General features: G+C 41.8%; 1 protein-coding gene across 1 annotated transcript in view; it reads right to left on the reverse strand.

The window, feature by feature from the left end:
- Window positions 1-22,040, reverse strand: part of Samd3 (sterile alpha motif domain containing 3) — a 59,316-nt gene that overhangs the window by 22,235 nt on the left and 15,041 nt on the right. Inside the window, exons 4-6 of the mRNA XM_004630256.3 lie at window positions 17,516-17,701; window positions 17,188-17,272; window positions 11,479-11,646 (exon numbers count right to left, since the gene is read on the reverse strand). Coding sequence (XP_004630313.1) covers window positions 11,479-11,646; window positions 17,188-17,272; window positions 17,516-17,701 — 439 coding nt within the window. The remainder of the gene's footprint in view (window positions 1-11,478; window positions 11,647-17,187; window positions 17,273-17,515; window positions 17,702-22,040) is intronic.

Below are 22,040 nucleotides of genomic sequence, written 5' to 3' on the forward strand. Positions count from 1 at the left end.
TCTGCCCGGAAGTGCAAGGAACTGGGGTTTGATCCCAGTACCTCATGCCATCCCGGCCCTGGAGGCTTTGGGCACTCCATGCCAGTCACTGAAACTGGGCGTGGTGGCCCACGCCTGTAATCCCAGCTCTGGGGAGGCTGAGACAGGAGGATCACTGTAAATCCAAGCTGTGTAGCAAGACCCTGTACCAAAGAAAGATTTTTTTAAAAAGGTTTTTTTAAAATAGCAATTCCATTTGACCTCGCTGTTCCCCTTCAAGATACCTCTCTGAAGAAGTTAAAGTCATCATATTACTGTAATACAGGCAGAGCCATATTTATAGCAGCACAATTTATAATAGCTGAACGTTGGAAACAGCCATATGCCCATCAACAGATGAATGGATAAAGACAGTGTGATATTCATGTACCAAAGAATACTATTTTGCCGTATGGAAGATAAGTTTAGTCATTTGTAGGCAAATAGATGCACCTGGGGAGCATAATGTTAAATGAAATCAATTAGATAGATGAAAATATTAATATTTAAATGTTAAGTTTAGGGCTGGCCAAATAGCTCAGTGGATTAAAGCACCCCCTGCAAGCAGACGCAGGGGCTGGGAGTTCCATCCCTGGGTCAGCCATGCAGGCCCCACCCCCGGGGCACCCTGAGATGGCAATTGAGACTGGGCATGGTGGCGCAGGCCTGTAATTCCAACACTTGGGAGGCCTTAAACAGGAGAATCACTACACGTTCGATCTAGTAGTAAGACCCTGAACGCCCTGTAGACCCTTCCCTAAAATACTAAAAAATGTGGTTTAAATAAAACTTAATTTTATACTTAAAACTCAAGTTAATATGTTGCATGGTGTAGTAGTTGATAACTTGTGTCCCCTGGAGCACTTCAGCTAGGTGACTCAGCAGGGGCAGGATCCTTACTTGGTAAACATCCTGCACCTCTGCAAGAGGAGGCCATGGAGATGGTGTACCACACCTGCCCTAGGGCAGGCAGCCTGCTTACAGCCTAAGGGAGAAAAAGAGGCTTGCTCTGCCCTCTCTGGCTCTTGATGCTTGTTCTATCTTCTGCCACCTTGAGCTGTTGCCCCCATGCTGGCAAACCCTGCCTAGGAGCCAGCTGATTATGGACTGAAACCTCCACACACCGTGAGCTAAATAAATATTTTGCTCTTTAATTTTGGGTATCAGATATTTTTTCTCAGCAATGAGAGAAAAGTATCTAAGACACATGGTTTCTCTTATATGAGAAGGCCTAAGTATGAATGAAAAGCAACATTAAAGATACATAATGGGGGCCGGGGGGACAGCTCAGTGGCCTAAGAGCCGGCAGATCACTGAGTCTGAGCTGTGTAGTGAGGTCCTGTATCAAAGAAATAAAATAATAAAAAAGATATATAATGGAAAGTAGGGAGATCTTTTTCAAATGGGAAAGAGAATAGTAGATAAAGGGAGGAAGGAGAGAAGAAAAAAAAGGAATTTTTAAAAAGAATCAAAGAAAAATGTGAAAGTAGAGTGTGTGCCCATGGGGAGGGGTAAGAATAAGAGGGAGCTGCGAAGGGTTGGGGGGCAGGGGGCGGAGCTAGATTAGGATGTGTTCGGTACATGTACAAACGCCTCACTGTAAATGTAAGGCTAGCACTGTACACATATAATAATACAACTTTTATGAAAGCATTAGTGAGCCAGGTGTGGTGGCACAGATCTGTAATCCCAGCAATCTGAGGCTGAGGCAAAAAGATCACTGTGAGTTCAAGGCTAGCCTGGAGCACATGGAGAAAACCTATCTCAACAACAACAAGAAGAACAGTAGCAGCAGCAGCAGCAGCAATACCAAGCACTAATGAAGGGATTAACTGAATAAAACTAAACTACTGATTTAAAACTCTTATTGCAAAAAGGGAACAAAATGCACTAAACTAATTGAAAAAAATAAGACAATCTGGGCTGGGGAGATAGCTCAGCAGCCTGAGCGCCTGCTTGGCAAGCACAAGGACCAGGTTTGATCCCTGGTACTGCATGCTATGCTAGCCCACCCAGAGCTGGCTGTGGAAACTAGGCATGGTGTTACATGCCTGCAATCCCAATGCTGGGGAGGCTGAGCTGCATAGTAAGACCCTGTACCAAATACATAAGTAAATAAATCTAAAGAAAAAAAAGATAATCTGTGTTCCTAAAGGTAGCATTGAAATCTTCTAAATGAGACACTTTCACTGTAACTAGAAAAAAAAAAAAAATCAAAAACCAAAAAACCTCCCACCACATGCCAGAAGGACCTAGACGTGAGCCTTCTGGGGCTCAGTGCTTGTCTAGCATGTGCCAGGTCCTGGGTGGGGTCCCCAGCACCACAAAACAAGCCAAATGAACAGGAAAGAAGGTGCAAATTTGTATCTGCAGTTACAACTTCAAAATCCTCCCTAAACTGTTTTAAAACATAGTTTTATTTTCACCAAATACCCATTTTAGAGAGAATTTACTTCTGTACAGATAAGGCAGGATATTTTCAAGATAGATAAAGAGACTTACCATTAATTTGGAGCTGAGCATCTGTAAAATATGATCCATTGCTTTCTAGGAAATGTTGAAAAAAATCACTATTATCAGTGAAGCACGCTGTTCATCAATGAAAAGTGCATAGTAATTTAGGAGCCTAATTGACTGAAAGGGACTTCAGTAATTAAAGGAAAGAAATTCTGCATGCATTAGCGAAGCATCACGGAGGTAGGAAGCAGTTCACACAGTATGTGTCCACCCTGATGCATCGTGAGGCGCCTAGGAGGGGCCTCTGAGGGTCCACAAAGACCCCTCTAGATGAAGAGATGCCCAAGGAAGGACGGCCTGCAGGCTGGGAGGGCAGGGAGCTCCAAGGTTCAGCCTGTGTGGATTCCAGATTGCATCCCAAGGCTGGAAAATGGCAGAAGGGGCTCCCAGCAGCCACTGCATGCTGTCGCAGAAGTCTTTCCTGTAGAGCAAGGGTCATCCTGTGCCCTTTGTGCTGGTAGACACCAGGAGCCTACTGGCGGCCCAGGACTCCCACTGGTACACAGCCAGCCCAGGTCATAGTTCTCCTGGGAGAAAGCAGATGCTGCACGCACTTATGAGCAGCAGACCCACTGCTCTTCCCCTGAGGCTGAAAAGGAGAATGGATGGACCCAGATCCTGCCCACTGAGGGTTTTCCCTGACACAGTACATTTGCAAAGCTACGGAAGAAGTCTCTGCATTGGCGATACTAAGTGACAAACATTAAGCAGCAAAATGCAGTGTGGAATGGCATAAGAAAAGATCAATAGACCAATGGAATAAGAGGATTCTCAGCACCTCTGTTTCTAGACTTCTACTGGGACTTAGTGTATAACAATGGTGGCACCACGAAGCAGGGAGAGGATGGCTTGTTTGCTACTAAGAATGTGGCTCACATATTGTGATTTCTATTTAATAAACAAAAATTTGGCCAGCTGGATGGCTCAGCAGATGAAAGCACAAGCTTAGGCAGACGCAGGGGTTGGAGGTTCAATCCCTGGCCTGCCATGCTGGCCCGCCCCCAGGGCTCCCTGAGATGGCAATTGAGACCGGGTGTGGTGGGGCACACCTGTAATCCCAGCGCTTAGGAGGCTCAAAACAGGAGGATCACTACGAGTGCAATCTAGCAGTGAGAACCTGTAGACCCTTCACTAAATACAAACAAAAAAACCCAATGACAACAAGAACAACAAAACCCTACAAAGATGAACTCCAGATGATTTAAAGATCTAAACATGAAAACTAAAATTATAAACTTGGAGTAAAAAATATCTCTGTGACTCAGGGCATAGGGAAAAATTGCTTCCTACAAATTAACAAGGAAAAGATGCCAACTCATTAAAACCTGGGCAATGGATATAAAGAAATAATTTTCTAGAAGAAGCTCAAAAGTCTAAAAGACCTGTTTACATGTATTCAGAGTCAGGGGCTCTCCACGGAAATGCACGAACGAAGATTATGCTTTGTACCTGGGAGACTTGGCAAGATTCGGCAGGGCACGTTGTGCGAAGGGTTGGCGGAATACGGGGAGTGCACTGCGGTGCGAGGGGGCCAGCAGCGTCATCCTGGAGAGGAGCTGGCCGCGCTGAGCACACGCGCGCCTTGCGTCCCATCAGCCCCAGGACGGATGTGCCATTGAAAGGACGAACTCACAGCCCCGCCGCCGTACAGTCTGCGTGAAGGGACCCTGCGGTGCGGTTTGGAGCCGGGAGCAGCAGAACCCGCGTTCAGGACCGCTCTGCAGTGGGAAGAGCCAGCGGACGAGCAGCACACCCAGCAGCGGGAATGACTGACAAGAGTTGCAGTAAAATGAAGAAAGTGAAGTATAGATGAGGTCCTGAACCCCACTTCCGCGGGATCGAATGTGCGCAGCCCTCAGCACGACAGCGCGGGCTCTGGAGCACTTGGGAACCAAGAGGTCAGGCGCGACCCTCGCGGGGGTTGTCCACCGGCAGAGCGAGGAAGGAGGCGGGGCCTGGAGATGACAAGGAGTACAGCGCGACAAACGTTCCGCGCGGCAACAGTGGTAGGCCACCGAGCGGGGGGTTTGGTTCACTTATCTTTAGCATCTGAGACTTTTCATGAAATTTACTACAATTTAAGTTGAATCCATACACTGCCAGGCAGTCTATACAATTCCGATGAGCTCTTAAAACCAACGTTTCCATCCTTCAAGTAGGATATCAGCAACTTTCAAAATTACTGAACTTAAATTTACTTGTTTTGAGACTCTATCACACCTCTTCAAATTATGTAGATGTGAATTAACTGTATGTGTTGCTTACTCATGGCATATTAATGCCATGTGCTAGACCTCTCTCTTGTTTTAATCTGTCTGTCTGTCTGTCTGTCTGTCTGTCTGTCTGTCTGTCTGTCTGTCTGCCTGTCTTTTTGAGACAGGGTCTCACTATGCAGTTCATAGCCCAGGCAGGTCTCCAACTCACAGTGATCCTCCTGCCTCAGCCTCCTGAGTGCTGGGATTATAGGCATGCACCATCATACCAGCTTATAATTTATTTCTTTTTAGCAAAAAGTCAGATGCATAGAAAGAGACCACACAGCGCTGAACTGCTCACGGGGCTCTATGCGCAACTCGTAGGGTCTGGAAGCCCAAAGGGCACTTTTAAATACTGCAAGGAAGCCAGCCAGCATTTCATGGGCTGCTCTGGACATGTAGGTGAGGATTGCCACAAGTCTAGTCATCCAGACGGTGACTAAGATGGTCAAAGTCTCCAGCGGTGGAATAGCGAGCTGGAAGCTCCTGATGCTCTAGCCTGGGTGGGGCTTGAGCATTGCCGGTGTGTGCAGCTTAGTAGCCAAGGAGAATGTGCAGCAGGCAGAGCTGGGCTGGCAGGAGGTTGCGCAGGGAGGAGGGTCAGGGGCACAGGCCTCGTGCCTGGCTGGACTGGCACGTGGATGGAGAAGCTCGGGATACCTGTGGAAGTTCACGGCCCAAGGCGAGACATCCATCCTCCATCCCTGAGGCATCTACCTTTAGTTCTTCCTCGCCGGGAACAACAGCAGGAACAAGCCAACGAGAACAGGAATAGTCTCCTCACCTCCCTGCCTGCTCCACGGGCTCTCTCTCCAGAGACTCTAATCTGCTTCCCTGCTTTTGCATCCACAGACAGACTGGTGTTTCTCAGCTGTGTGAACGTTTTCCATCATGGCAGACATGAAATATTTTTCTTTTCCTGGAAAAACTGTGCCAAGGCAAGGAATTTCAAAGATGTGTAGATTGCTTAAAGGTATTTTAAGCCAAAAATCTTTGATTTTTTAGAAATCTTAAAGATATTAACAAGGGTCTATCACAAACAATAATAGAGATTGAGAATAATTTACAGTGAGTTTAAAGATGAAATTCTATGAGATAAATTCAATATGCGAAGCCCCTCACTCCTCACTCGTGTAGTGGTTATGCCTTTGTTCCATCAGCAGGGCAGATACAAAGCACAGAAACACACTGTCTGTAACAGTACGCTGTACATCTTCTCTATCCTCTACAGCTTTTGGATTTACAGAGCACAAGGTCACAGACAATGAGTCTACCAACGTTAAAGAATCAGCAACTTGAAGTTTTGTCTATAAGGGACAGAAAAACAAACACTTCTTATTAGATTTGTTTGCCAGGAAAAATGTTACATCCAAATGTGATATAACAACCTCTTTTTCAGCCAAGCTGACAAGAAGGTAATAACTAAACTTTATTGTTACTTCATGACTAACTCTGAGTCACTGAGTGCCCTCAACTTTTGAAGCAAAAGCCCCTTCACGGGCCTTGGAAGATTCTTCCTGCTTTGGAGGCAGATTGGAGGGACCAGGAGAACCACAAAACCTATAGATTCTCATGGCGCTGAGTGTTTTGAGATGGAATGAAGAGTGTGCAAAATGGCTCAAAGACAACGCAGAGTAAAAGAGAACAGCTTCTATTTAATCTCACACCCTTCACGATGACCTCTGAGCTCATGGACTGACCCTGACTTCTAGAGTTCATGTATAAAGTGCCCTGAAAATCTAATTTTAGAAAAATGAATTTATATAAAATTATATTCCTTTTCTCTTTTTTATATTATGTATTTAGTACAGGGACTCACTACATAGATTAGACTTGTAGTGATTCTCCTGTTTTTCAGCCTCACAAGCGCTGGGATTATAGGCATGCACCACCAAACCCAGTCTTAATCACCATCTCAGCACACCCCGGGGGCTGGGTCTGCATGCAGGCCAGGGATTGCCCCTGCATGTGCCTAAACAGGCGCTTTAATCAGCTGAGCTATCTGATCAGCCCTGGTATTTCTTTTTAAAGTGACTTCCTTGAAAATATAAGATATGTGGGAACAGTATTATCCTGTCTTATCACGATTTTAATTTATTATTGAAGTTTTTCAACAAAAGTTTCTCAACATTTAGAGCACTAAATTTGGAGCACCCTTTAGCTGTCTTATGTTTTCTATGAAGAAGTGTAGAATCACATCATCTTAACTAACCCATCATTTGAAGGCATCATTGAATGATATAATTAGATATCTAAACTATCCACCCACTCAAAATTTTGCATTTTGCATAATGCTGGGATGAATGGCTTATAAAACATGTTTAAAATATGCCTGTCCCCTGAAGCCTACAACAGGTACTAATAAAATCGAGCTGAAATTCCAGTCAGTGCCCAGGCCCGGTGTGTGTGAGGGGCCACCAGGGGCCAGCCAGAGCCTCACTCCAGCCAGCACCTAGGCCGGGTGTAAGTGAGTGGGACCCCACCCCTCCGCCCCCTGCTGTCCCACAGGATCTCCTTCCAGCCAGTGCCCAGGCTTGGTGTGTGTGTGTGTGTGTGTGTGTGTGTGTGTGTGTGACTGGCTGCCAGTCCACCGGATCCTTATTCCACCTAGCACTTAGGCCAAGTGTGTGTGTGTGTGTGTGTGTGTGTGTGTGTAACTTCCTCCATCAGACAGGCCTGGTGTGGAACCCTGTGACAGAACTACCTGTAGAGAAGCTAGAGGGAAGACCCACCTAGCTGATCCAAGAGCAGAACATCTTGCCGGAGTGGCATACCGGGTTCACGTCCAAGGGCTGCAGCAGGAAGAAGTAGAGCACAACAGCCAGACCCCAGCCACACCCACCTGGATGAGAGTTTGAACTTGGTAGATCCCGACGTGGTGCTAAGGTAATAACTCTACCAAAACTCTACACAAAGGTTGGAAGACAGTGGTATACAAAATGACAAAGAGAAGGAGCAAAATGTATTCTCAGGCCCTGAGCCAAACCAGAACAAATGCAGGAATCAATAGCATAGAATAAATTGGAAATCATACACCTGAAACCTCTGAAATATTAGTGTCTAAAGTAAAGAAACAACTGCAGAAAGGTATAGAGGAAATTGGATCAGAAATAATTATTGAAGTAAAAAAAAGAAACGATAACTATAATGAAAATAGTACTAAAGAAGACACTGATAAAAAAAATAGAGGGCAATAGAAAAATGATGGAATCCTTGAATGAGCGATATAGGAAAGAAATAGAATGCATGAAGCAGATTCAAAGTGATATTCAGAAAATTAAAGCTCAATCACAAGCTGGCAAAACCATTTGAATGAAAGTGAAAATAGACTTTCAGACCTTGAAGACACCATTGCAGCTAGTGACAAGGTAAGAAAACATCTCTTAAAAACAACTAGGATACAGGAAAATATAATTCAACATCTGCAAGACGATGCAAAGATGAACAATATGAGACAAATAGGCATCAATGAGAAAGAAGGAGTCAATACAAATGATATAAAAAGAATATGGGCAGAAGTAATAGCAGAAAACGTCCCAAATATGGGGAAACAATGACATTCAGGTAACCAAAGCATATAGAACTCCAAATAACATCAACCCAATTAAAAATACACCCACACATATAATAATCAAGATCTCAAAAATTCAGAACAGGAACAGTATACTAAAAGCTGCTGGAGAAAAGAAACAGATCACATTTAAAGGAAAAACCATCAAAATAATGATATATTTCTCTTCACAAATCGTCAATCAAGAACATGGAGCAAAGGACTACACATCTTGCAAGAAAGCAAATTCCAACCCAGACTGATATACCCTGAAAAACTCTCCTTCAAGTTTAATAGAGAAGTAAAATACTTCCACGACAAAGAACAACTAAAGAATTTCATGACAACAAAGCCAACTCCACACAGATTACTAAAAGATATTCTATAGAGGGATCAAGATGACCACAACTCCATGAATGAGAATGGAAAGAAACCAACAAATAGGGAAAACAATTAAACACAGGAGAAAAGGAAGTATACAACAGCAGTCTTTCATTTGTATTCTTTTGTATACAGCAGTAAAATATTCCCATCAGCATACTCTACAAATGGACTTCTGCACCCTATGAGTCGTGATTCCGTCCAGGTCTACAGGGTGGATATCCAGGAAATAGCAGTAGCTCAGGCCCACAAATGACACTTGGTCACCAGTAAGCATCATGGACACTGTCCACGTCCACCACATACTCGAACTTTGTGAGATATCCTATCTCCAAACTGTTAGAAGTGCTGGTCATATATTTGCCATTCCAGTATTTTTGTTATGATTTATTCTTAGTAATTCTTTACTGTCATGAAAACTTTTTCTTAGTTGATATTTTTGTATATCTTAACCTATTCAAATACTATGTGAATACTCTGAATTGATCACAGATTTGTACATATTGATATACTACATTCTGATCTCTTAGTTGTACTCACAAATTAATTTTAATATTTGAATATTATTTTGAAATATTTAATTTTGAGTTAATATTTAATTTTCTGAATATTGTTTAATTTTAATTCTTGTGTTATGATTCAGACTATCTTTGACTTACATTTTACTCATAAGACATGGTACGATATGTTCTCCTAGTATTAGAAGCTTTAGAAAGTATATTCCCATTTTCCATTGATTTTTATTAGTTCTTCCTTGTCCTTTACGCACACACACGCATACACACATACACACGAAAAATTATATATATAACCTGAAGATTGATACTGTTTTTTGGAAATCTTCTGGGACCTTTTAAATGGATTCATCTAATATAATTATATTTTACATAGTTCTGCATAACTACCATTTTGAGAGTTCTTTATTCTTTTTTTTTTTTTTTTTTTTTTTTTTGTATTTTAGCGAAGGGTCTACAGGGTGTTCAGGGTCTCACTACTAGATTGGATTTATAATGATCCACATGTTTACAGTCTCCCAAGATCTGGGATTACGGGGATGTGCCACCACACCCAGTCTCAATTGCTATCTCAGTGCACCCTAAGGGGCGGGGTCATCAAGGCAGGCCCAGGGATTGAACCCCCATCCCCTGCTTGCAGGTGCTTTAATTTGCTGAGAGGTCTTTATTCTTTATCCAGGACTATCCAGCAACTTCTCGTGCCTTCTGGATTATGGTCTTTGTTATTTTCTATACGCCATGTCTGGAGGTATTAGAATATTTCAAGTTTGTATAACTGGAAAACATTTTACTTCTAGTTTTCAAAGGTATGTGTGCTAAGTATAAAATTCAATGAGGACAGATATTTTATTTTTCTTTTTCAGTCTTTTGAATAAGTAAGTCTAGTTTCTTACCCACTTGCTCTTTTTTTTCTAATGTGGAATATGATGCTATTTAACTTTATTCTTCCATAGCTAATATTTTTTTCTATATATATGCTTTAATGATTTTTTTCTTTACAATTAGTTTTGGACAATTTCATTTTTTTGCATCTTGGTATGATTTTATTTATACTTCTTGTGCAAAAGGTTCATTTTTTTTGGAAATGTGGTGTTATAATTTTAACTATATTCAGAAATTTTAAATCTTTAAATATTTATTGCCTAACCCTTTCTACTTTGTGAATTCTTATTATATGAATATAAGTTTCTTGATTTTGGCACAGAGTGAACTATTATATGACTGATCTGTGATTTCTTTCTTCTCCATTTTTATTTTAAACAATTTTTATTGTCATATTCATTTAAGTTGTACATAATGTTTTTACAATGTGCAATCTATTATTAATCTCATGTTATGTATTCATTTCAGCAATATTTCTCTAAAATTCACTGTCTACATCTTATATCTTTTGCATTTCAATATTTTTCTACAATTTTTAATGTGCTATATAATTATTATTGATTTTCAATAAAGTTAATAATGAACTAAAAAAAAAATTGAGCTGACCAAATAGCTTGTCCTACTAAGATCAACTAAATATATTAGCTAAAAAAGGAACTAGAATATTGACATCAAATAGATTCATGAACACAAATGTTAAATAGGGAAAAGAGTTAAGGTTTGTTTATTCACATGGATTAAGGCAGAAAATAGAATTGTGATGACAATTCATTTGGTAATTTGGGCCGCTCTCCTAAGAAGCTTTATTACCAGGGGGCATTGTTTCTGAGGATTACGGGACTCTAAGGTAGTTCAGGGCTCCTTTGAGGATCAGAGCACATTAGCCTCTCTGCAGTGAGGCTAGAATTGCTGTGCTTTGCAGCAGGTGGTGGAGGCCAGCTGCTCTGCTGCCCTGCAGGTGGGTTGCTGGCTCCCTAGCACCTTGAGACTAAGGCTGCCTAAACCGTGCAGAGGACTAAACGCTTTGTCTAGCAGTCCATGCCACAAGAACCCAGATGCCACGTAGACAGAGAAAAAGCAATCTCATTGCAGTACTCAGAACTGGGGGTCTTCCATGTTCTTTCGAAAGACGACCATGAAATATTCATTAACATTCTTGCTTCAAACGATTTATGCAATTCCTCTTTTGGAAACATCATTCACATCATTAGTGATGTGAACCATTGATCGTATCAGCTCTGGACCACACCTCTGAATTACAAAGTTTTCTTATCCTGTTTTTATGATGCTAAAAGGCACTACTTATTACCCCTTAGTCAATCAGTCAAAGTTGTCATAACATTGAAAGACTGAATCTTACTTTTATTTGGGCAGTTTTAGTTTCATCCCATCTTGTAGCAGCGAGAGATTTTCTTGTCTGGCCTCTTCGGTGTCCAAATTTGCACTTATTTCTCATAACTTGTTCATCATCTTCTATGGGTCTTCGAACATATTTAAACCGATCTTTGAGTGCTCGCTTCCATGAAAACTGCATGAAATAACATGGCAGATCAGTTAACCTTTAAGAAGATTGTACTATCCTATATAAACAGTACAGTTTTTGTCTATCATTTTCTGGCTTGAAATTATGTTCCCATTATCATAATATAAATCATGCATGTATCCCTTAATTTATCCTTAGAACAACCTTGATCATTGCTATACCAATTAAATTTCTAAAATTAGAGCTAAGGAAGCAGACTCAGGAATGATAAGCAAATGGGAATACTGTTGAGGTAACAGTCAAGAGTCCAGCACTTACATGCTGCCTGGTTTTGCAGCTCAAGGCCCGGTAACTGCTCTTCAGAAGGCACCGTGCCCTGTGACAGGAGGATCCAGGATCTAGTACTTTCTCTAATCCGTGTGACCCAAATAACCATCAACAATCACCCTGCCAAACCTTAGTTTCTTCAAGTATGAAAATGGAACAATAAGATTTTTCCTGTCAACTGCACTAGGATTTTAAGAATCAGATGAGAAGTGATTCATGGAAGATATTTATAAGTGAAAGTGCTGTTCACAAACCATGAGGGCAGCCCTGGCTGCATGTTGAAGGGAGGGACCAGCCTCGCCCCTGATTAAGGCCCTGGGTATGTGGGAGTCATCAACTCTCAGATCCTGGGGAACTCTACCATTGCTGTTACAACACTGAAATGATAGATGGTTGATGGTTGATGTTTTTCTTAGCCCTGAAACAGGAACTAGTTCAGATGTATTTGTTTCTCATGTTTTCTGTAGCTCTGCATGGCCTCTCAACATCTACAACCTGGTGGGAAAAATTATGGCCATCAACTTCTAGGACATTATTCAATTGCCAATGTCTTCTTCTTAACCTCTCCCCATCTCTCCTTATTAAGTGACGAGGACCAGAAAAAGAACCCATCAAATACAGTCTCCTGAATGAATGTTCAGTCACTGACTATTTACTGAGCCCCTGCCCTAGGCCTGGCACTATCAGTTGTGCAAATGCCTTAGGCAGAGAGACTCAGTAGAAAATATTTTTATTATAGTATAATCATCCTCCATATTTTTCTAGCTAGAGAGAGTGTGGACAGTTTTACAGGCAAGTGTGTCTCCTAATCAACCTAACATAGTAAAACTCAGCCTCCTGAATCAAACTCAGGAAGAGCTTAAGAATCTGTCCAGGACTTTTCATTGACTTTTAAGATGGAGGCTCAACAAGCTGCTTAACCTGGCCTTGAATTTGTGACCCTCCTATCTCAGCCTCTGAAGCAGCTCTGACTACAAGTGGGCCTCACAATACACCATATATTTATTTCAATTAATCTCTGATAATTATTATTTGCATGGATTCCCTTAATGTTATGAACTCAAATGTATGTCCACCATGTTCTTATGTTGAAGTTCTAGTCCTCAGTATTTCCCAGTGTGACTGTGCTTGGAGACATGGTTGTCAAAGAGGTACTTAATGTAAAATAAAGTCCTTGAATTATTTGAAAAAATAAAAATAAGAAAAATAACAGTCAGCCTCCTACTGCAACAGATAAAGCAACCCACGGCACTACGAGCAAATCTTTTCCTGGTATTTTAAACACAGATATAACCATTAAGAAACATTCAGAGACTGTGGAATATGGATCACTTTACACGACAAGTGGACAAGAGTTGAGTAGCCTTGGCAAAAAGAAATTAAAGCACAATAATAATGAAATGAAATGAAATGAAATGCGTCATCTAGGACTAAACAACCAAAAAAATCTATTTTCAAAACATTTTAGTAACTAGAAAAAGGAATATGGAATATATGCAGTATTATACAGTTACTGCTGGCAGTATTTCTAAATACAAAAACTGAATTGTGGTTATATAGACTGTTTTTGTCCTTTTAAGATGCATATTTAGAATTGATATCTGAATTTTGCTCTTAAATACTCAGCTAACACAAAATCAAATGTAGCAAAATGGTAATACGAGTTGGATCTAGCCCTGTGATTCTCAGCAAGTATAATGATATTGCCTCCTCCCCCTCACTGGAGACACTGAGTGATGTTTACAGAGATTTTGATTGTTGCAATTGGGGAGCAAGGGGTGTTCCTCACACCTAATGGATAGCAGGGATGCTGCTAAATCTACTGCAATGTGCAGTGTAACACCCACCACACACACATATCCAGCACCATGTCTAAAGACTTGATATTTTCCAAAATAGAAAGTTAAAAGTAAAATTAATTCTAAAGTACCAGAATATTCACACAATTACACCTCTCTCTGTCTCTCTCTCTGTCTCTCTGTCTCTGTCTCTGTCTCTCTCTCTCTCTCTCTCTCTCTCTCTCTCTCTCTCTCGCTCTCTCTCTCTCTCTGTCTCATACACACACATACTAATGCTCAGAAATTTTCTGTATCTTCCTGTGTAACATTAGGAGCCCAACTTCATATACACATGCAAGGAGAATTTGGGTTAACGTCCCTCCATGCACCAGTTTCTGCTTCCACTTAGGTTGGCAGTGCAAACCCGGACCACAGCCTGCTCACCAGCTCACTTTGGATTCTCCTCATTGTTCGTCTTCTGCAGTCAGTGCCCCCGTGCACAGATGCAGTAAAGAGCAGACAGGAACAAAGCACACATTGTTGCTTCGTATGTGGCTCATTTTAATAACTCTAAGACTGAGTGCCAAAGTGTGATGTGGGAAGTATGTGGTGTTATATGTACCCGGATCCTTTGGAAATAATGGCATGCAATGCATTATCTATAATCAAACAACCAAAAATCTATTTTCAAACATTTTAGTAATTAGAAAAAGGAATATGGAGTATATGCAATATTATACAGCTACTGCTGGCAGTATTTCTGAATACAAAAATTCTTCACCAGCACAGTTACTGGTAGGGAGGAAAGTCAGGCAGCTGTTGGGCAGGTGTGGGAAGCTTCTCTATTTGTTTTGCTTTTGAATTCTGAGCAAATTGAATGTATAGTTTGTTTCAAACAGAAAATTTAAATTATATAAAAAAAATCCAGCTATACCTATCCATTGGTATCCACAGAAGATAGAGCCAGGACCCTGGCATACACTAAAAACCATGGATGCTCAAGTTCCTTATGCAAAGCAGCCTCGTATTTGCATATAACCTAAGCACATCCTCACTCTGACTTTAAATAGTCTCTGTGTTTCTTTTGTTTTGCTTTTTTTTTTTTTTTTCCTAGCAACAACAGCAGGCAGCATGGAGCAGAGCAGAGAGCCAGTGCAAGAACTGCCTGCATCATTACTGCATGATTCTTACGCAGGCTGTCCATTCTTACATGCTGCTGTACTGGCACATGTGTGCTTACCTGTGCTGTCATGGTTGCACAGCTGTATCGTACCATGCACCTGTGCTTGACAGGCAAGGCCACATCCTCAGGTATCCTTAGAAGCCCTCAAGATTCAGATTCGAAACAGTCTGAGTGGCTCCCTGCACCCCTCCCACAGAGGGCTGGGAGGTACAAATGTAACATCTCTGTGTTACTTATAAAGCTTAATGAAAGGCAAATGCTATGTAAATAATTGTTATATTGTATTATTTAGGGAATAATGATAAGAAAAATGCTTGCATGTGTTCAGAGTAGAAAAAAACCACTGTAAGCTTAACTATATGGAGCAGTCACCCAAGGTTAAGTCTGCTGATATTGTTATGATAAACGACCCCTGGAAGTCTCCTGAGTGTGCAGGTTGATGGGTCATCAAAAGGGCCATGCTGATCATTGGATTTGCAGCTGAATGCGGAGCCAAATCGGCAGTGGGCCCCCTACGGATCATATTTCCCTCTCCCTGCTCTCTCTAGTCCTCTGCCACCCACTTCCTGTCTTGAAACCAACCGTGGAGTGAGAGCGTGAACCACAATGAGCTTCTCCTTTAAGTTGTGTCAGACTTTGTCCCATTGATGGGAAAGTGGCTAAGACAGGCCAGAATCCACGGGTGCGGAGAGCTTGCTGCAGTCCTGCGCACAGCGACACTAAGCAGATGCCAGGTACATCGTCTGGAAGGTGGAAGCAGAGCTGATAATCTGTCTTGTCTGCCATTCTGGCACAGCCTCAACTTGGGGATCCCAGAGTCCTTTTGTTGTTGCTTTGTTTTGCTTTACAGTAAATCTGTTTTATTTTGTAGTGTGCTTTTAATGTAGCAGCAAATTTTAGATAAGCTGTCGTTGTGGGGATGAGAGTATCTGAATTCTAGTCTTGGTTTCGGTAGTTATTATTTCCAGGCACGGGTTGTAACATCTTTTCTATGTCTACATGGTGAAAACATCTTTAAGACATTCTCATTGAGAAATTTCTATGATTCTAACTATACGGTAGCAATGTTTCCTGAAAATAGGAGAAGGAGAGAAGGAAGAAAGAAGAGAAAGAAGAGAAGGAGGAGAGAGGAGAGAAAACCAGAGAAGAAGGAGGTGAAGGAAGAGGAGTAGAAGGTAGAGCAGCAGGAGGGAGGTCAAACGTAAAAGTACACAGAGACCATAAACATTTTTAATTTACTGATACTGGTCTTTGCCATGCTTTGAGCAAATTGGAGTTGATTGCTTACGTTATATGCCTTCAAGACAGAGTAGCAAAAATATTTCTGACAGCCATCTGAGGTAGCACCTCACAAGAAGACATCCATCTTAGTTAGCCATGACTATCGATGTGTACGTATATGGCATATAGAGACACAGGGAATAGTTGTGTATCTTCATATATGCATGAATAATTATTCCTTAAACCACCCCCAATTGTTCCTTATATTAGAAACTTCTAGAGTCAAACACACTCCACTTTTTACTACAATCTTAAGGATTTTTAACCAGATATTTCAGTAGCATTAGATGCCTTTACGCTGTTGTACACTGAAGACCCCCGTCCTTTCAACCCTGACAAGCAGGGATAGACAGCTGAGTTCATACTGAGAAGCAGTTCTCACCCCCTGGCACTGCATTTGAATCATGTTGGGAACTTTTACATGGACTAACACCAGGAGTCTATCCTCCGATCCAGGGAATCAGAATCTCTGGAATCCCTCAGTGCAGCCAGAGCTGAGAACTGCTGTCTGGAGCAGCTTGGATCTACTTTACTCAGAACAGCATGACCTGAGAGGGCTGGAAGAGCCAGGAGAATGAGGAGAGCAAGACTTCAGCACCAGACAGCCGTGCACGGGGTCTCCTGAGAGGGCAGGGAGCACACACAGATCCTCACTCTGATGCATTTACCGTCGTGGCCTTCTCCTTTCATGTGTCACATGTTCTTCTAAAGACCCTTCCTCCCCACAGATACCTTGTTCCTGAGGAGCTCTCACCCTGCTGTGAGAGAGGGACAGACAGATGAAGCCAGAAAGACAGAGGACAAAGGCACACAGGGCAGGGGGAGGAAGGATCACAAAAAGGTGAGAGAGAGCGAATGCAAAAAAGAGAAAAAGTAGAAAGAAGTAGCAACTGACAGAAAGAGAACAGCTGAGACTGAGACAAAGGAAAAGATATCAGATCCCAGGAGGATGTGAAGCTCTCACTTAGAGCTGGATGGATGCAGATGCATTGGTGGTGGAGGCATGAAATCACTTACAAAGCTGCAGCCATCCTCGTCCAGAAAGGGGTGGGCCTGCAACAGGGCGTTGACCACATCATTGTACTGCTGGGTGGTGGGATACCTGTTCACCACAACAAGGAACATGTGTTTCACTTCGCACAGCCAAGATTTGAGGCGGGTTTAAAGTACACTCAGTTTCTCCCAAATCTTTCTGTGTAACAAAGTAGGCTTTGAAAATGTTGGGCACATTGCATTTCTATCCAGCTTGTCATGCAACATCTGAAGAGACTTGAGGCCAAGGGAATTTGACTCTTCTTTGCACAGAGCCTACCCTGAAGCAGCGAGTCCACCCGTGAGTACTCACAGTGAGCCTTCTAGATACTTGGTCATGTCGGCCTGGAGGAACTCAATGATCCTGATCCGCATGCTGTGGTCGGGACACTTCTGCTCTGCTAGCATGCATTTGACGTCATAGGGAAACTCTGGTAGCATGTAGGACCGGGCCCACCGCAGTGCTTTATTCCTTGCTAGAATGGGCTTCATGCTTCTCCTGTGAAACAGACACACAAAGTAAATAAATACATGCCCATTTCAAATATGAATGCACTTTATTAGTTCTCTACACCCTGAAACCTATGATTTAAGCCCCTTTTGTGAGTCTTAAATATGACATCATCCACCCATCTTCCACAGTTCATCTATCCCTGGATACTTCAAGTCTTACTAGGTGTCTCTGTTTTCCTTCTCTTTGAACGCACATAAGTATGTGTGGAGGGGGTGGTGGCTCTTCATTGGGTTAATTCAATCCTAGCAAAAGAAGCTGCAGTTTAGCCTTCCATTGTTAAGATGCTGTCATTCCTTCAGTCCTTCCCCACCCTTATGAAGATGCTGTCACTCCTTCAGTCCTTCCCCACCCTCATTAAGTCACCGTACACATAAAAGAGATAAAAGGAAAACAGAACAAATTACAAGAATCCTGTGACTTCCATGGTTGCCATGGAAACCAAGAAGGTATTTAAGCAGAGAGGAAACAAAGAATGGGGCTTGGTGTGCTTCTGATCTGTAAGGATCAGGGAAGTACATTCAGATGCTGGCCAGACATTTAAGATCTGTAACCCGGGAATGGTCCAATAGATGGTCTTATTAATAAACTGTTTTTTTTTCCAAGTTTCAGTCTGATGTGGAAATAATCTCACCATTTCATTTTTAGTTCCAGAAAAGTGTTATAATAATAGAGAACCTAGAATAAAGACTAAAGTTGGGAAGAAGAGTCATCCATATATCTTGAAGAGATTACATGGAATGCATAGCTCAACACAGAGCAGGATATCTAACAGGAAAATGTCAGTTACAATTCAGCAAAGCAAATGAAGCCTATGGTGAATTAGCCCTAGGATTTAATTCAGAATTTTTTTTTATTCTGCTGTTTATAGTGCAATCCAAAATCCAGAGAGTCTAGGCAGCTTTTATTATTTTAGTATAGTAAATTTAGTGTCTAAGTTAGAAATAAGTATCAAATATTCCAACTCCACTCATATGAATTTTCCACAAAAGATGGCAGAAAGCTGCAACTTCAGAAAGCATATTATCAGTTGCTGAAGGCTGAGAGTGGCCAGAATAGATGGCCTGGACGGCTGCACAGCCTTATCAATTTATTAAATCTAACTAGGTTATATACTTCCAATGGGTGAATTTTGTGTTTGGTAAATCAAATATTAATAAAGCTATTTATAAAATTAAGCACCAGAATCACTTTAAAGCCTTAAAGTTTGGGGCTGAGCATTGTGTGCATTTAGAATCTAAAGTGAAAGTTAATCAAAGGTACCACATAGCTGTCAACTTGCTTCCTAGTAGGACTGATTGGGACAGGACCAAAGGGCTACAGCAAGCCATGCAGATGGCAACAGCAAAATGTCCCACACTCTAGCTAGCAAGGCAGTTGTCGGGCGATGCTGGAGGTCATGGTGGTAAAAATGAAACTCAGCTGAGCTTTGAAAGGCCAAATAACTTTTAGATTTTGTGTCACCTTCTGGTGCAGGTGCTGTAATGGGATATGAGGACTCAGGCAAGCAGGAGAAAGCACTTTTGTATCTCTGATCATGAACTCCCTTGCCTTTTCCTCCCCTTGGCAATCAGTGGTGGAAAAAAAGTCCTGGCTAAAATAAGTACCTTGATAATGCTGGATTCAGTATGGCAACAAACAACTCACAAACACAAATCTCTGCATTGCCCAAACTATTTTCCAAGTATGTTTTCTTTCATGTTATCTACTCAACCAATGTATATTGTAAATCTACTGTATTCCAGCTAGTGTTGCTATAAATCCATTATTTTTTTCTTTCTTTCCCACAGCCAAATTATTTCTCCCCTACCTACTTCGATCTAGGGTTTACAAAGTAAAAACAAATTTGTTGCTAGTGTGTTTTGTCTTCCCCAGAGGTTTTTTAAAAGCAGTGCAATTAGGCAGATACTAAACATGGTTTCCACACCTTTTGGCAACCATCTCCTTTCCAAAACCCAGAGAATCTCAAGGAGCTAAGTGAGCTGCCCAGCGCCCGTGAGGCTGCTTTCACTTATTTCACACCACATCAGTAGATAACTTCAAGATTCCAATGCTGTAAAACAGGTCATGGTACCAGTGTTGGCTTCTGTATTTTCTTTTCATTGGCACCCATTTGCAGCTCACAATGTCTCCATTCCTCGGGCGGAGTTGGTGCACGTGCAGAGCACAAGTCATCGCTTTCCTGCCCTTCCCTGCCCCCTCTCTCCTTTTCCTCTCCTGATCCCCTTCCTATTAGAGATCCGTCTCCCGACTGCTGATTGTCTTTCACTTTGCTCCTTATTTATAATTTGTGTTTCTCATATAAGAGAACCAGTGCCTGAAGATAGGGACTCTAATGCAGGAGATTATTTCTAGCCAACACACAGGATCTACTGAAGGTAGGTACACCATGAGGCTCAAAATAAAATTTTTTGGTACTAGAAATTGAACTCAGGACCTTGCATTCACCAAGCAGAAGCTTGTGCCACTGAGCTATATCCCCAGCCTCAAATGAAGTTATTAGGCATCAAATTTTCTTTTCCTTTAGATCAAAAATTATAAAAAATACTCTGGACTTCACTACAATCCCAACTAGGCCAACTAATACAAGTCAAAATGAGTATTATATAAGAAACCTGGCTCATCAGAAATTAAAAATGTTTTAATTTGGAAAGGGATAACTCCAAGCAGAACCATGTCCCATCTGTAAAACTATATTTGCATTGGATTAAAAACTTTCTTGTGATTTTGGCATTGTTCATATTATCTTCAGTAATATCTCTAGAGTTGATCATAGCATGGGCAGAAGCCACCCTAAGACTGCAGGGTCAGAAAGCATCCCCAAACTTGGGACACTAATAACACTGCTCTTGCCTCAGACCCAGGGCTCTTTGACAAAATCATAAGCATAGAACAACAGGTGTGTAAGTCAATGGATCATTTTAGCTGTTCACCCATCTGTACTCCTGGGACCGGAGCCTCAGGAGGCACTTGACTTGCCTGTCATGTAGGGGCCATTGGAACTCAAATGTTGAAGAACCCAGAGTTTCTAGAGACTATTCCTCCATATGTTGCTGAATTTCAGATGCCATCTCAGGTACTGAGAAAGAGTTCTGGGAACCAATGTGGAAGCATCACTTCAAATTCAAAAGTCTCACAGACACCCGGTGCATGGAAGGGAGGCAGCTTCAGCCTCAATGCCTGACCATCCGGGTATCTCCCTCTTGTACATCACCATGTGTGAGGTGCATGATCACCTCCCAGTTGTCATATGCACGTCTTCTTCCTGTTTCCTGACACTATACCTGGTACAGTGAGTGACACTGATTCAAGTTCCTCCTGTGCCCAACAATCAGATACTGTGCAGTGACCACGGCAGGCACACCATCCTCAGGTCCACTTTTCTATGTAAATCTCTTTGACCGACAGCATCTTCTGTATCCAGTTGTCCTGAGAGTGGAGTTTCTGCTTCCCATTTATGAGGAGAACTTTTAGCCAGGCCTGTCCTTTAAAATCCCCCTGGGGTCCTCCTGGACTTCCCAGAAAGAGAAAGTTACCTCAATTTGTTTATGTATTTGAATTTTAAAATTTACATTTGGAAGGAAAACTTGAATCTGTTCTTTGTACATCAGCCCCATTTAGAGCTATTGAGTATTTGTAGCTATTTTATCTCCACAGAATTGGTGATATTACTTTGGGGAAAAGAATAAAGCTTTTAAACCTCCAAAACATAAAGCTTCCATTTATTTATTTATTCATTTATTGAATGAATTAGAAGAATCTTAAGGGACCAAAACTGTTGTTTCTTTTTAATTTTTTTTTTTTTATGCTAAAAGAACTGTAATTTTCTGTTTGGCTGAAACTAATTTTTTCCAATTTAGTTGACTGTTAAATTCGAGGAATTTATAGCACCCCAAGTTTCTCTGTCACACCTCTCCCCATGACATGGGAGCCAGCTTTGCTTCTGGACTGCAGATGTGGCCATCCTGACAGGAAGGCGCAGGATGCTGCAAAGGGAGGGGTGTGGCTTGGAGGGGCACTCTGGCTTCGTAGCCCAGATGTAAGCCAATTTTCGGTGTTCTTCCCAAGTGTTCCAAAGCCTATCTATTCTAGTCTATCAGCCAGCTCCCAATGCTATCAGCTCGATGGCTACTTGTACTTTTCTCAAACTATCTTTTGGTTTCTCTAAGAACATTTGTTCTCTTCATGTACTTAAGATAAAATATTCCTTGACTGAACAGTGTAGTCATTAGACCTCTCCTCAGGTCATGAATTTTTTTCATTGTGTAACACAAGTCGTTGAAATCAGCACCTGCATTGACAATTGGGGGCCAACACCATGCTCTTG

Source organism: Octodon degus, unplaced genomic scaffold (genome assembly GCF_000260255.1).
Source record: "Octodon degus isolate 3935 unplaced genomic scaffold, OctDeg1.0 scaffold00034, whole genome shotgun sequence".
Lineage (NCBI taxonomy): Eukaryota > Metazoa > Chordata > Mammalia > Rodentia > Octodontidae > Octodon > Octodon degus.